General features: G+C 45.2%; 1 protein-coding gene across 1 annotated transcript; it reads right to left on the minus strand.

Annotated features, from left to right (window-relative positions):
• Positions 1-2,725: 2,725 nt before the first annotated feature.
• On the minus strand, positions 2,726-6,893 carry LOC147577339 (uncharacterized). Its single transcript, XM_086674945.1, has 3 exons — positions 5,971-6,893; positions 5,680-5,820; positions 2,726-3,818 (listed from the first exon to the last, which is right to left on the minus strand). Exons 1-3 carry the CDS (start codon positions 6,051-6,053, stop codon positions 3,581-3,583), a joined length of 462 nt encoding a protein of 153 aa, XP_086531071.1. The 5' UTR covers positions 6,054-6,893; the 3' UTR covers positions 2,726-3,580.
• Between the last annotated feature and the right edge of the window lie 8,902 nt (positions 6,894-15,795).

Raw genomic sequence — 15,795 nt, forward strand, 5'->3', positions numbered from 1 at the left:
TTAACAGACGTTTCTCCACAGAAGACATACAGATGGCCAATGGACATAGGAAAGGATGCCCAACATCACTCATCATTAGGGAAAAGTAAATCAAAACTACAATGAGAGATCACTTCACATCTGTCAGAATGGCTCAAATCAAAAACATAAGAAACAAGTGTTGGCAAGGACGTGGAGAGAAAGGAACCCTTGTGAACTGTTGGTGGGGATGCAAACTGCTGTGGCCACTATATAAAACAGGATGGAAGTTCCTCAAAAAATTAAAAATAGAAGGAGCCCACAATCCAGTAATTGCACTGCTGGGTATTTGCCCCCCAAATGCAAAATCGCTAATTCAAAGGGATACATGCATCCCTACATTTCTTGCAGCATTATTTACAAATAGCCAAACTATGGAAGCAGTCCAAGTGTCCATCAATAGATGAATGGATAAAGAAGAGGTGGTTTATGTGTATACACTGGAATATTATTCAGTTATAAAAAAGAATGAAATCTAGGGGCGTCTGGGTGGCTCAGTCAGTTAAGCATCTGACTTTGGCTCAGGTCACGATCAAGGTTCATGAGTTTGAGCCCCACATCAGGCTCTGTGCTGACGGTGTGGAGCCTGGAGCCTGCTTCAGATTCTGTGTCTCCCTCTCTCTCTGCCCTCCCCCACTCATGCTGTCTCTCTCTCTCAAAAATAAACATTAAAAAAAAAAAGAATGAAATCTTGCCATTTACAACATGGATAGAGCTAGAGAGTATAATGCTAAGTGAGGCAAGTCAGAAAAAGACAAATACCATATGATCTCACTCATATGTGGAATTTAAGAAATTAAACAAAGAAAAAAGAGAGAGAGAGAGAGAGAGAGAGAGAGAGAGAGAGAGAGAGAGAGACAACCAAGAAACAGATTCTTTAACAAACCTATGGTTTACCAGAGGGGAGGCTGGTGGGGGGATGGGTGAAATAGTTGATGGGGATTAAAGACTACAGTTATCATGATGAAAACAATAAATAAAAATTTTTTTAATTAAAAAAAAGCACAAAGTGAAAAATCACTTTATCTCATCAGTAGGACGAACCTGTTATTCAGTTACCAACCCAGAAATACATTTATAGGGTGTCTGTGAGCCTGGCACTGTGCTCTAGGTTGTGATGGGGATTAAAAGCATAAAGTTTAGAGAAGGAAAAAGTCTACAGACATAAAACATCAGAACCGAAAGACAGGTCCAGAGGTATTGTCAGGCCCCTTCTTTTACAGTCTGGCAAACAAGGGGTCAGTTTCACCCAACTCTTTCGCAGCAGAGCCAGATGTCCTGAGTGTGGCTCACCAAACAGGGTCTGATGGAATGCCACTGAGAATGACGCCAACAGTGAGGGCTCTAGGAACTCAGAGGGGCCTCAGTGCACTGTGTGCAGGAGTGGGAGCTGGGCTGTGGGCTGGTCCCTGAGAGGACAGGAGACTCCTGGACAGAAGGCAGACTCAGGGGCATCAGGCAATGGGGGAGGGAGAGGGAGGTTCCAGGATCAGGAATACCAGGATCTTATGTCTGCCTAGCACTTTACAAAGCTCTGACACATGCGACATTTTCACCCCAGTTCATTCCTGTACCACTGTTACCCCCCCGGGATTGCTGGGCATAACTTTGTACACTCTGGGCAAGGCATACAGGGACACCCAGTGACAAGGACACTGGCAGCCGCTGAGGGATGTGGAGGGCCTCTGGAGACAGCCAGGAGGAAGGCGCCTTGGGCCCAGAGGGAGTTATGGACGCAGATGGGGCTTGGGTGGGGAAGTGCAGTGTAGCCTGATGGGTGTGACACGGCAGCATGACAAATCAAGGAAGGAGGCAGGCACTGTGGTTTGGGACAACTCTTCAACTCTTCACTTGTGGCCTGACCACCTACGACTCGGGAGGTCTCAAGAAACTGGGGGAAAGCTTAGGCCCACCAAGGAAGGGCTATGGCAGCAGACAGCTTAGTAGGGGCAGCATGGTGTGCAGGATAGGAGGCAAGGAGCCAGTTCTGGCACAGTCTGAGCATGAGGCCAGGAAGTGAAGGCCACAGGCCCACTGCAGCAGCTGGGTAAATTGTGCCAGGTGCATGGGGAATGAAGAGTGGACCCAGGAACCTCTGAAAATCATTGAGCTGCCTCTAAATGAGCAAGTTCAGTGGTGATTTGGAGCCCTGCTTGAAAGATTCATGGATGGAGTGGAAGGACACGAGAAGGAGGAGGGAGGTATCCTCAAATATTAGGCTGAGGACAAAGCATAAGAGACTCTTAAAAACTGAGAACTGAGGGTTGATAGGGGGTGGGAGGGAGGGGAGGGTGGGTGATGGGTATTGAGGAGGGCACCTTTTGGGATGAGCACTGGGTGTTGTATGGAAACCAATTTGACAATAAACTTCATATATTGAAAAAAAAATCAGGCTGAGGAGTTGGGCTTTTCTGCAGGTGCAGGCAGTGGGGAGCCACTGGAGGCCGAGACCTGGTGTTACTCTCGTAGCTGGGACAACACCTGAACAAGACGTGTGTTTCCCCACCAGCTTCTATAGTTTGGGCTCATTTCCATTCTCTTTTGGTGCACACGGGGAAGAATGGAGAATGGTGGGCTCATTGCCATTCCTTACTTCCGTAGGAACAGAGCTAGCTGTGTGGCCCAGAATCAAGGCACACAGGGAACATAGCATGGTAGGTGGGTAAGTGGGAGAGGACGCCAGGGCCAAATGAGTCAGAACTACAGAAACATTTTCTGGATATATAAGAGGAAAAAAAAGATCACAACAAACATTTATATACACATAAATAGATACAGTGCTTTATGTGTGTGGTGGCCTTATTCCTTTAATACTTGCTTACTTAAATTTGTGTGTGTGTAAATTAAAATTGGCTTCATTCTGATTTTTTTTTTCTTTCAGCGTGAAACAAGCTTTGTCATGAAACATGCAAAAACTGCATGCTTGGGTAAATATTATTTTTTCTTTGAAAGAAATATTAACCATTTTGAGACTTCACACTGATTATTGTTTTTCTTAGCTTTTTAGTTTTTATAAGAAAGATACCAGTTCTCTCTTGGTGCTTATTAGTAACTCTGATTCCTCTTGGTCTTAGATTGGTTTGGGAAGGAAATACACACTTCAGAGATATACTAGTCTAAGTGTGCAAGTTTAAACTCTAGTTCACAGAGAAAAACTTTGCAAAAGGTCCTGATTCAGCCTGACAACCTAGACTAATCCTGAGACGACTCTTTTGAGACCTAGGTGGCTAGTGGGGCAGATGAGGCAGAAATCAGCCCGTGGTTAAACACCCACCAGGTAACAGCACCAGGAAGGTGGCATAGCACTGTGGTTAAGCGAAAATATTTGAAGTCCCAGAGTTCCAGACTCAAACTCAGCTCTGGACAAAGTTACTTACCCTCAATGTGGCTTAAGTTCTTAATGTTGTCTTTTATAACACAGAGGTGACACCTTACAGTCTCTCTGTGAAGAATGAATGAGATGGAACTCCTAGCCCAGTGCCTGGCTTGGGTACTTTCACTCATGTTACCACAACTGTACTATCCAATGTTCCTCCAAAGGAACAGGACAAATCCCCCTGGCTCAGGCCTTCAGGCAAGGAACAAGAAGCTTTTTTAAGGCAGCTCCAGCTCCCCAGTTAAAATAACTCTGTTTGTATGCCACAGAGTGTCCTAAAATGTTCACAAAGTTTATGTTTCTTTCGATTGGGATGAGAGCAAAATCTGGAAGGAACAAAACAAAAATAGAGTTTGGCCATTTAAAATCGGTGCAGAAAGCTGCCAGGGCATTGGCAGGATCCAGAGTGGTTCCGATCCGCCATCTAGTGGACAAGAAGGGAAAGGAGAAATTTAGAGCAAAATAATTGAACCGAGGATTTTGTCAATGTCTGTACTTAACCAAAAAAGTGTTTTCTGATTAGTATAAACTCTGTACTGAATTTGCTTATTAATAGATGAACTTAACTTTTTTTGAAGTAAAACAACTCAGTATTTTAAACATTAAACACTAAAACTAAGTTCGCTAAAGCATTTTTATTTACAAACTAAGTTGTGAAGACTGTGGGAGAATGATCTTGAGTTCCTACCACCATGATTTTTTTCTGGTCCATCTTTCCCATTTATATTATCCATTTCTATACAGTACTCTTTGCATTTATTTTGTCACACAGACTAGGAGTAGCTAGAGCCTGTAAGGGTTGTCTTCCCCCAAATACTGACTGAAATCAGTGGGGAAATAAGTCATTCCATTAATTTTTCAAGAATGTACAGCAACTTAAAATGCTGATATAGCCAAGCTGAACATCTGTTAAAGTCTACATGCTTAAATTAGTCTTTTGCTAATTTATGCATGCACATATTTCCTCTAGTTTTATTTCTAAGGTCATTTCCTTATGTGTCTATGAGGATTTCCATTTTTATCTAGGATGAAGACATTGGCAGCCAAACTGCCCCAAAACGATAGTGACAGAGCATACCTGAGGTGGCGTTTCTTTACTCTTGTCACTACTAACGATAATAACAGCTGGTGCTGGGGCGCCGGGGTGGCTCAGTCAGTTAAGCGCCCTACTCATGGTTGTGAGTTTGAGCCCTGAGTCAGGCTCTGCACTGACAGCTGCAGAGCCTGCTTGGGATTCTCTGTCTTCCTCTCTCTCTGCCCCTCCCCCACTCGCTCTCTCTCTCTCTCTCTCTCTCTCTCTCTCTCAAAATGAACATTTAAAAAATAATAATAGCAGGTGCTATTTGAGCTTCCATGATGTACCAGACATGTATATGTTCCTGATGCACATAGTGCTAATCCTCTAACTCTCCAAAATGGGTATTATCTTCAGTTTAGATGACAAACTGATACTTGTGACCCACTGGGCAAATCTTGACTGTGCTATATAATCACTGACTGGCTGACCCTCCAAGGCATTTTCCTCCCCCGGAAAATGGAAAGCTTTGACTATGGCCTGTTTTCTAAGACTGTGCCTCCCTCTGCTGGGAGGTGTGGGGCTTCCAAAGTGAAAAAGATTTTGTCCTTGCCACCAAGTAGGCCGGGGTCTCATGGAAAAGGATGCCCTAAGGGCACGCACAGGGTGGGGTGGTAGTGTATCTTAGAACAGCTGCCCTGGAAGGGACATGATGGCAGGCACCTGTGTGACCTCCCACAAAACACCTTTTTGCACTCTGTCCTTGCCTTCTTTCTCTGTTCTACCTTTCCCATGCCCCTACTGTTCTCCTTCTGCTTATTCTTTTCTTTCTTCCTCTGCCATGCCCTATAATGGTGCTTTTCTAACTGTGGGTTTTAATCCATTAGTAGGTAAAAATATCCGTTCAGTGGGTGTAGACCAGCCTTAAAAAAAATGAAATTACACAATTCAAACCATTAAAGGGCATCACTCATGCTGAGGGTAATGTGTTTTTTCATTTAAATTTAATTATTCATTTTTTAATTTTAATGCCAGTGTAGTTGACATACAGTGCTTTATTAGTTTAAGGTGTACAATATAGTGATCCAACAGTTCCATACATTATTCAGTGCTCATCAAGACAAGCATACTCCTAATCTGAAGGTAATGCCTGATGTAAAACTTGTTTTAATAGGTGTATCTGTGTTTGTGAATACACTGTCAAGATGTAAACTTTGTATCTTAAGACATTAGGAAAACACTGCCCTAGAGTGGGGACCCCATCCCTTACCTGTGGAATTGCCAGCAAGAAGGCCACATGGACAGTCCCCAGCAGGGAGGTGCTACCCGGGTCCTGAAGCGCTGGGAAGATCCTTTCTCCTTCCCGGCTCCGGCAGATCCTTCCCGGAGGCAGGGAATGGCCCAGGTGGCCCTGAAATAATGCAGTCAACATGTGGCCAAGTGTGTGAGAGATCTTCCGTGCCAGTCTGAGCGTCCCTTTCCCCCCGGCCCAGGGCCTCCAGGAGGGAGAGGAAAGCAGGCACCAGTGCCTGGTCATCATTTTACCCCAGGTGCCACTTACCTGTGGAGCGGCTGGAACTGGCTGGTCTCCCAGTTCCTGCGTTGTGCCCCAGCCCTGCCAGCCCCAGGCCCTGGGTGCTCCATGGCTGCCGGAGGCCTCAGAGCCCGGCCTCACCCCCCACCTCCCAGAGGGTGGCTCTGGGGTCCCCGGCCACTACCCCTAACCGACTCTCCCAACCCCCCATCACCGCCAGCCCGGCTTTGTCTGGGGCACTGAGGCCACGGCTCCTGGAGACGCAGCCCTTTCGTTCACAGGCGGCAGTGACAACGTTTGGGTGTGAAAGAGAACAAACAGCGAATCTGTTAGCCGTTGCTCCTCTGACTTTCTTCTTGGAATTTTAGGCCAACAAACACAACTAAGGAGAGCGCTGCGGTGCCCGCTGCCTTGCTCGGCCCTGCGGGGGACGCGACTAGTTTCCGGGCGAAAGCAGAGCGGGCGAGGGAACGATGCCGGCGCACCCCCTCCCCCGAGAACTGACACCGGTTCTAGAACACCGCGGCTCCCCCGCTCGGCCGGGCCGCCCCACGCCGCCTCCATTCCGGGCCCGGCCTGCTGCGGACGCCGAGGGCCCGGCCCACCCTCCAGCGGGAAAGCAGCCAAGGGGCCGCCTCGGACCCTGCGGATCTGCAGCTGGGGGTGGGGGTGGGGTGAGATAGGACCGCCTTCCAGAAGCCTGAGGAAGGGCCCACGGCCTGCCCGCGGAGGCCACCCTCCCGGCGAGGGCCGCTGAGAACCTGGGAGCTGCTCCACACGCGTCAGCGTTAGCCCTGGGGACTCGGCTCAGACGCCCGCGAACCTCGGGGCTGCCCCACACGCGCCTGCGCGAGCGCCGGGGCTCGGTGCAGTAGCCTTCGGGCTGTTCAGGCGCCTGCGCGAGCTGCAGAGCTCCGTGCAGACACCCGCGAACCTCGGTGCTGATTCACACGCGCGCCTGCGCGAGCGCCGGACTCGGTACTGATGGTCGCAGGGCCCGGCAGGAATCCGAGCCGGCTTCGGGCACCCGCGTGTGCGCTGGGTCTCTACTGGAGTCCGTGCCATGTCTGGTGCTGCGCTGGTCCCTGATCGCCCAGGCCGTTTACTTTCAGGGAGGGTTCGGCCCATGTTGACTTACGTGTAGACAGAGATTTACGCGTAGACTTTTTAGTTTTAGAATTAATTTTAGAGTTATTTGCTTCTTCGTTTTAGCAGTTACTGTAATTTTCATTTATGTTGAGCTAGTTTTCCAGTTATTTAGTTTTGTAGTTTTCAGTTTGTTTTCGAAGCTTGTTTCCAGTTACATATCTTCAGGTATTTTTGAATTAGCTTTTCGAATTATTTACTTAATATTTAGTTTTAGACTCAGTGTTTAGTTCTTCATAGTTTCTCTTTTCAGTTATTGTAATTGTGACCTTTTTTAGTTTTTTCAGTGTGACTTTTTTTGGTAGTTTTTAGCTCTATATTTTTACATTTATTTAGTTTTTGAATTCGTTTTTAGTTACTTTTTTGAATTATTTTCAGACCTATTTAATTTTTAGTTTTTTTTTTTTTCCTGAAATTTTTGCCATAAAATTTCACCTTATGTAGTTTTGAATGATCTTCGGAGCTATCTATTGCCAATTGTTTTCTTTCCTTTTTTAATAAAAAAGCTTTTCTGTTCCTTATTTTTACTTGTTTAAAGTTTATTTATTTTAAAAATTGCTTGGGGCACCTGGGTGGCTCAGTCGGTTAGGTGTCCGACTTCGGCTCAGGTCATGATCTTGTGGTCCTGAGTTTGAGCCCTGCGTCGGGCTCTGTGCAGACAGCTCAGAGCCTGGAGCCTGTTTCAGATTCTGTCTCTCTCTCTCTCTCTCTCTCTGCCCCTCCCCTGCTCATGCTCTGTCTCTCTCTCTGTCTCAGAAATAAATAAATAAATAAATAAATAAATAAATAAATAAATAAATAAATATTGCTTAGTTTTGGAGGGGCTCCTGGGTGGTTCAGTCTGGTAAGCAGCTGACTCCTGATTTAGACTTAGGTCATGATGTCAGGGTTTGTGGGATTCAGCTGGCCTTGGGTTCTGCACTGACAGTGTGGAGTCTACTTGGGATTCTCTCCTCTCTCTGTCCCTCCCCTGCTTGTGTGTGTCCATGTGCTCGCTCTCTCTCTCTCTCTCTCTCTCTCCCTCCTTCTCTCTCAAAATAAATAAACTTTACAAAATTGCTTAGTCTTAGATCTCTGTCAGGGGCCAATCACTGATGGAGACACCATATGGATTATAATGGAAAGAATTCAACATAAAGAATTGTTACTCAGCTAGCAGAGAACTAAAATAGAAAAAAAAAATGTGATAATATGAGATCATGGAGATGTTAACCACAAGAAGCAGCTACCAGCCCATTGGCTGAGGGAGCAAAGGGGAGAGGTTGGAGGTGGGCCATGAGACAGGTGTCCCAGGAGGGGGAAGTTGGTTGAGAGCTGGATGCAAAACTCTGAAAGGCGGGGGGGGGGGGGGGGGGGGCATGATGAGGATGGTTGTGGAAGTGTTGGGAAAATGGCAAAGGGTAGCTACTGGAACAAGCTGTTGCTCTCAGTGTGAAGAGCAGTTGCGGGGGAGGCTGGGAGGAAGTCAGGCACTTGGGGGTCCCTCTCCCCTCCTCCCATCAGTCTGCCCTATTGGCCAAGCCTCATAGGGAGCAGCTGGCAAAGGAGGTGAGTGGCCCCGGGGCCACAAAGCAGAGATTAGAAGGGTGGGCTGAAAGCTGAGAAATCATGGCTAATAACCACCACATTGAGCTCTGGAGTTACTTAGTTTTAGTTCTGAATTTAGTTAATTTTGGAATTGTTAGGGCTCCTTGGTTTTAACTTTTTACCTGGTGAATCTGGCTGAATCTTCAGTCCTCTGATTTGTTTCTGGAATGGAATGGGTCAACAAACACCTGAGGAATGTCTCCCGTAAAACTAAAGAAAATCGCTTTAGAATCAAGAAAACAAAAATGAATGTCTCACTTTGTTCATAAAGAAGCCCTTTGCATGGCCAAAATGGGGCAGAAATTAAGAAAACAGACAGGAAGGGGTCCTTTGGCACAATTGTCCAGCAAACTGTTTCAGAGATTAAAATTTTTTTTTTCAACGTTTATTTATTTTTGGGACAGAGACAGACAGAGCATGAACGGGGGAGGGGCAGAGAGAGAGGGAGACACAGAATCGGAAACAGGCTCCAGGCTCTGAGCCATCAGCCCAGAGCCCGACGCGGGGCTCGACGCGGGGCTCGACGCGGGGCTCGACGCGGGGCTCGACGCGGGGCTCGAACTCACGGACCGCGAGATCGTGACCTGGCTGAAGTCGGACGCTTAACCGACTGCGCCACCCAGGCGCCCCTGTTTCAGAGATTTATACTGTGTTATGGGGCCACATTCTCCTAGCCCCTTCCCTAATGACAACATAGCTCTATTCTTAGATACAGAGTATATTTCAAAAATTTTCAGAAAGTTACTGTCTGTGGTTGCCCTGTGGAGAGCAGGATCGAGGTTTTCCCTCCACCCCCTGCAAAAAAAAAAAAAAAAAAAAAAAAGCTCTGATGTCCAGGCTGGTGATGATGCCACACAGGAAAAGGTTTGTTACTCAAATGATAAGCCTTCGTGGGCAGAGCAGAGGCAAATATCCAAGCTAGTCTGAAATGACTTGAGTGAAGGGAGAAGTGAGTGGCTTTAGTTTTATTTACTTATTTAACTTTATTTTTAGACAGTGTGTGAGCAGGGGAGAGGGGCAGAGGGAGAGAAAGAATCTCAAGCAGGCTCCACTCTCAGTGTGGAGCCTGACATGGGGCTCGATCCCATGATGGGATCATGACCTGAGCCAAAATCAAGAGTTGGATGTTCAACTGACTGAGCCAGCCAGGTGTCCCACAGCTTTGATTTTTACTGTGGTTGGGGTGGGGTGGGGCCAAGAGAAAGGTTACCAGGCACAGGCTGGGTTTTGTGTGGTTTGAACGTCCCTTCTGGTACCAAGGGAGGGGATGTACACACTTTATCAGCTTGCTCAGATGTGGAACAAAAGGGAAAGAGAAAGGTGGAGTTTGAAAGTTGTCAGTAGTCAAACATTAAAAATGGAGCCAGACTCTCTCTCTGTTAAGGTTAAGCTATGTTGTGGGGCTACCTTATCCTTGTCCATTCCCTGTCCAAATGACAAAATCTCTTTCTTGGGAGACAGAGTATGTTTCAAAATTGGTAGACTACAATGATTTTTATCTGCACAACAAAATAAAGATCTTTCCAAATCCACAGGGAGTCTTATTTCCTTCTCCCTGCATTGTCTTCCAACCCCCATTGTTCCATATGGACCATAAGAACATTTCTTTATTTATGTATGTATTTGTTCATTTCAATCAACACCTATTTCCTGAGCACCCCTGTCCTCAAGAAGGTGTTGGCATCAGAAGAGACCACGGAGGCGTGAAGGTGAGTGAGAAACTCTCAGTGCAGTTGAGGGAGACAGATGTGGAAACAGATCATCACAACACAGTGTGACAAATACTATGGGGCACGGAACCCTGCCACTGACTTCCTGATGTAGTCAGGGATGGGCTGACATCTGAGCTGGTCTCCTGGAGCAAGCGTTTTCTCCAGGTGGAGAAGGAGAAGGATATCCTGGTCATGCATAGGCATGGAGGCACGGAGGAGGGATGCATGGCAGAGAGAATGCATTGACAGAGGCCACTGGGCCACAGGGTTCAGAAAGTCCCTGGTGCTTGACAGGTAGGACCTCATTTGGTCTTCACAGCCAGTCTGCAAGAGAGTAGGGAGCGACATCAGGAGTCAGTGCTCTTCCTGATCTCAGGGTTCCAACCACAGCTTACAAGATCCTCTGACTTGTCATTCCTGGAATTCTTCATCCCATTCCTGGCTTTATCCTTGGTCCATTCACTCCTTCCCACTCACTCTTGGAGGTGAGTGCCTCCCTCTTCTATCTTTTGATTCCTGCTTCTTAAACATCCGTGGGGAGGGAGGAGGGTTGAGACCAGCCAGCTGTGAAGCACAGGTGAAGCCAGCTGCAGAAGAGGCAGAGCAGAGCAGAGCCCCCGCGGGGTCTCTTAGGGGAGTTCTGCAGACCAGCACCGTGGGAACTGAGCTCTTGTCGATCCAATCGTAGCCTGTAACTGCATTCAGCACCCCTTGAAAGTTTGTGGGGATGCCTTCCCAAAATGGGGAACCTGCTTCAGATCCAGCCCAAGCTTGTGAATCAATAGAGAGCTTTTAAGCACACAGAGCCCTTTGCTGCATTAACAGCACTGGACATGTCTAACAGGTCAAAAGAAAGTATAGTCTTTCACGATCTATGATGGCATATTTTCACACTTTTTATAGAACACATTCATTCAGTCAGTCTTGAATACGTTTCTCAGCGTACTTCTCTACTTTGCTGTCTCCGGTTGTCTTACCCATCATCATATCCGTTTATCAGTGAGAACATGTAAGTGCTGGGGCTGGATGGAAGAATCTTCTGGATCCTGACTATTAGAATAGTCAGAAAACGCATCACCTGGATCCTCTTAAACACGTTGACCGTTGACGAGCCCACTGCAGAGACAGCCTGAAGCTCTCCCAATCCTTTGGGCCCCGATCGTTTTCTGTATCTACAAAATCAGCCACCCTCGCTGGTGCTGGCAGAGGTCAAAATGCCCAGACCTCCCAGGACTCACGTGAGGAGCCTCTCCACAAATCCTGCATCACAGGTGGGCGACAGAGGAGCCATTTCAGCACTGGACATCATTGCTGATGCTTCTGGAGGGCCTGGCCTTCCAATCTGGACATCACATTTTCTTCTCTGTGGTGGTAGTCACTCAGGAAATAGTTGCTGAATGACTTGTGATTGAAGTACATTTTTAAGACCTTTTAAAAGACACAAAAAAGGATGACTCTTCTCTGGGTAACATTTGTGTCACCTTTCCATTTGTTTAGATGAGAAAGAATACAGCACAATGAGATAAAAACAAGCAAGCAAGCAAACAAACAAACAAACAAACAAACAAAAACCCTCCTGAACCTTTTGGAAGAATTATTCTGGATGGTTTTGTAATATTGCCTGTTGTCCCCTAGAGATAACATGCTCTGACTGAAGTGGGTGGACTAAAGGTAGCCTTGATTCTGTGAAATTTGGTGGTGTTCTGAATGCACACTAAACACTTTGCTGTTCATTATGCAATATTTAGGGCAAATAGAAATCATAGAAATCAGCATCTTTCAGATGTGTTTTTCAGAACCAGTAAGAGAATGCAAGACGTCAGCCATTTTCTCCCTCAAGTTGCAATAGAGGAGCAAAGAAAGCATGTAGCCAGGTTCAGACACTCCCTATAGGAAGGGAACCTGCATACTTTTATTCCCCTTTATTTCCCAAACTATTTGACTGCGGTACTATTGTCTTTATGGAATACCACATGCCACGTGGGTTAGTAAGCGGCTGCAAAAGAGCTCCACCAATACAGTGAGGCAAACGATGAGTTAATTTCTGTCTCATGGAATAGTCCAGGACAGGTAGGAAGCCTGTTCTTCTCCACAGTCCCTCAGGGTTCCCAGGCTTCTTCCGTGTGAGTTTCCCATCATCCCCTACAACATCATTTTTTGTCTGTATGGTCAAAACTGGGTCACAGGCCTACAGTTAATAATAGGTGTTGTATACTTGGAAGTTGCTGAGAATAGATCTTAAGCATTCTCATCAACCCTCCCATGCCCCAAAGAAGGAAGGAAAGAAAGAAAGAAGGAAAGAAAGAAAGAAAGAAAGAAAGAAAGAAAGAAAGAAAGAAAGAAGTTACCTGTGTCAGGTAATGGAGGTATTAATTAATTTGATTTATTTATGTATTTATTATTTATGTATGTATGTATGTATTTATTTATTTATTTATGTATTTATGTATTTATTTATTAAATGTTTGTTTTTTAGAGAGAGATTGGGAGGAGCAGAGAAAGAGGGAGGCAGAGAATCCCAGTCAGGCTCCGCACTGTCAACGCAGAGCCCGATGCGGGGCTTGAATTCACCAACCGTGAGATCATGACCTGAGCCGAAATTAAACGTTGGACGCTCAACTGGCTGAGCCACCCGGGCGCCCAACACGCTTTGAATATATACAATTACATTTGTCAGTCACTTCTCAGTAAGCTCGGAATAGAAAGGAAACATGTAGTTCTGTGACAAAAACCAATCCTCAAACCCTCCCCTCAAAAAACCGGGTCACAGGCATTGCAGTGCATAAGTAGAGAAGAAATTGAATCATCACATATGCAACACTTTAAGACTCAGCCTAGAAGTAGGCACACATCACTTTCTCTCCTATTCTCTAGGTGAATATGAGACTATGGTAACTTATGTCATGTGGTAACTCCTAGCTTCACGGAGGGGTAGGAATTAGAGTTCCTGATGATGAAGACCCTTTCTATGGCTACCAGTCCTTTAATATGTATCATGGTCCCCCAACCAGCCTGCAGGAAAACATGCTCTATGATGGAGGTTTTCTACTCTTGGTCCACACTTCTCATTGCCAGATCAGCATTTCTGTATGCCAGGCTTCATGTTAGAGTACAGTGGTGGAGAGTTTTATAAAATGGTCTCCTAGGGGCACCTGCATGGTTCAGTGGGTTAGGCATCCGACTCTTGGTATCAGCTCAGGTCATGATCTTGCAGCTGTGAGATTGAGCCTCACCTTGGGCTCTGCACTGGGCGTGGAGCCTGCTTGGGATTCTCTCTCCCCCTTTCTCTCTACCCCTCTCCTTCTCATGCTCTCTCTCTCTCTCAAACAAAACAAAACAAAACCTAAAGAATGAAGCTAAACAGGAAGCAAAAAATTTTTGCGTAACCTATTTTGTAAAGGCAAAAGATAAATATATTTTAAAAAATATATAACAAAGGACTCATTTCCTTCGTATACAAACAACGTTTAAAAATTGATAAAAATAACTCAATAGGAAAAATGGACAAAGGAAATAAACACACGAATAGAACACAACACACAGTAAAAGAAATACAAATAACCCATAAATATATAAAAATGTATCCTCACACCGAATCAAAGAGATACAAATTAAAACGAGATACTTTAAAAAAACCTATTAGAATGTCAAATATTTACGTGTTTGACAGTATCTGATATCGGTGAGGGTATAAGGAAACAGGTACTCTTATACCATGTTGGGAGTAGAAATCGCTATGGAATTCTTGTAAGTCAATTTACAACAACTTTCAGAAGTTAAGATGTGCATACATCCTGATCCTGAAATTCCACTTACCCTAAGTATTTACTCACACAAATGAGCAAAGATATACAGGCACAGGGATACTCAAGATTCTATGGACAGGTATTTTGGGGGGATGAATGCACAGGAGTGTGACGGCTATTTAATATTTTAAGAAACTGCTAAACTATTTTCCAGAGCGGCTATACCATTTTCCATTTCTTTTTTTTTTTTAATTTTTTTTTAACGTTTTTATTTATTTTTGAGACAGAGAGAGACCGAGCATGAACGGGGGAGGGGCAGAGAGAGAGGGAGATACAGAATCGGAAGCAGGCTCCAGGCTCTGAGCCGTCAGCCCAGAGCCCCACGCGGGGCTCGAACTCACGGACCGTGAGATCGTGACCTGAGCCGAAGTCGGACACTCAACCGACCGAGCCACCCAGGCGCCCCTTTTTTTTTTTTTAATTTTTTTTTTAAATTTTTTTTCCATTTTCCATTTCTACTGGCAGATTATGAGTGATCTATTTTCATCATTTCCTTTTCCAAATTTGGTATTCTCACCATTTTACGATCTTTAAAAAAATGTGACCTTTATTTTTCACACCTTAAAATTTTGTTTTTAATTTTTTTAATGTTTATTTATTTTTGACAGACAGAGACAGAGCACGAGTGGGGAGGGGAAGAGAGAGAGGGAGACGCAGAATCCAAATCCAGGCTCTGAGCTGTCCGCACAGAGCACCATGTAGGGCTTGAACTCACAAACTGCAAAATCATGACCTGAGCCGAAGTTGAACACTTGACCCAGGTGCTCCTATTTTCCCCACCTTTAAACAAATTATCCACAGTCCATAGTTTATATTAGAGTTCACTCTTTGTGCCATACATTCTATGGGTTTTGACAAATGCATAATATCTACCCTCCATTATAGTATTTCTTACCATTTTAAATTTTAGCCATCCTAGTTGGTGCATAGTGATATCTCATTGGTGGTTTTAATTTGCTTTTCCCTAGTGGCTAATAATGTTGAACATCTTTACATGTGCTTATTTGCTATCCATATATCTTACTTTATGAAATGCTTTTCATGTCTGTTGACCATTTTCTAACTGGATTTTTTTTCTCTTTAATTTTAAGAGTTCTTTATGCAATCTAGATACAAATCCTTTGTCAGATCTATGGTTTGCAAATATTTTCTCCCAGTCTGTAGCTTGCTCTTTTATCCTCTGAACAGAGTCTTTCACAGAGCAAAATTTAAAAAAAAAATTTTTTTTTTCAACGTTTATTTATTTTTGGGACAGAGAGAGACAGAGCATGAACGGGGGAGGGGCAGAGAGAGAGGGAGACACAGAATCGGAAACAGGCTCCAGGCTCTGACCCATCAGCCCAGAGCCTGACGCGGGGCTCGAACTCAGAGACCGCGAGATCATGACCTGGCTGAAGTCAGACGCTTAACCGACTGCGCCACCCAGGCGCCCCTCACAGAGCAAAATTTTTATTTTACTTATTTTTATTTTTTACTTTCACTTTTTTACATTTTTTACTTTTTAAAGTTTATTTATTTATTTTGAGAGACAGAAGAGAGAGAGAAAGCAAGTGGGGGAGGGGCTGAGAGAAGGAGAGAGAAAGAGAATCCCAAGCAGACCC

This window comes from Puma concolor, chromosome C2 (assembly GCF_028749965.1).
Source record: "Puma concolor isolate L17-30 chromosome C2, mPumCon1.1.hap2, whole genome shotgun sequence".
Classification (NCBI taxonomy): Eukaryota; Metazoa; Chordata; class Mammalia; order Carnivora; family Felidae; genus Puma; species Puma concolor.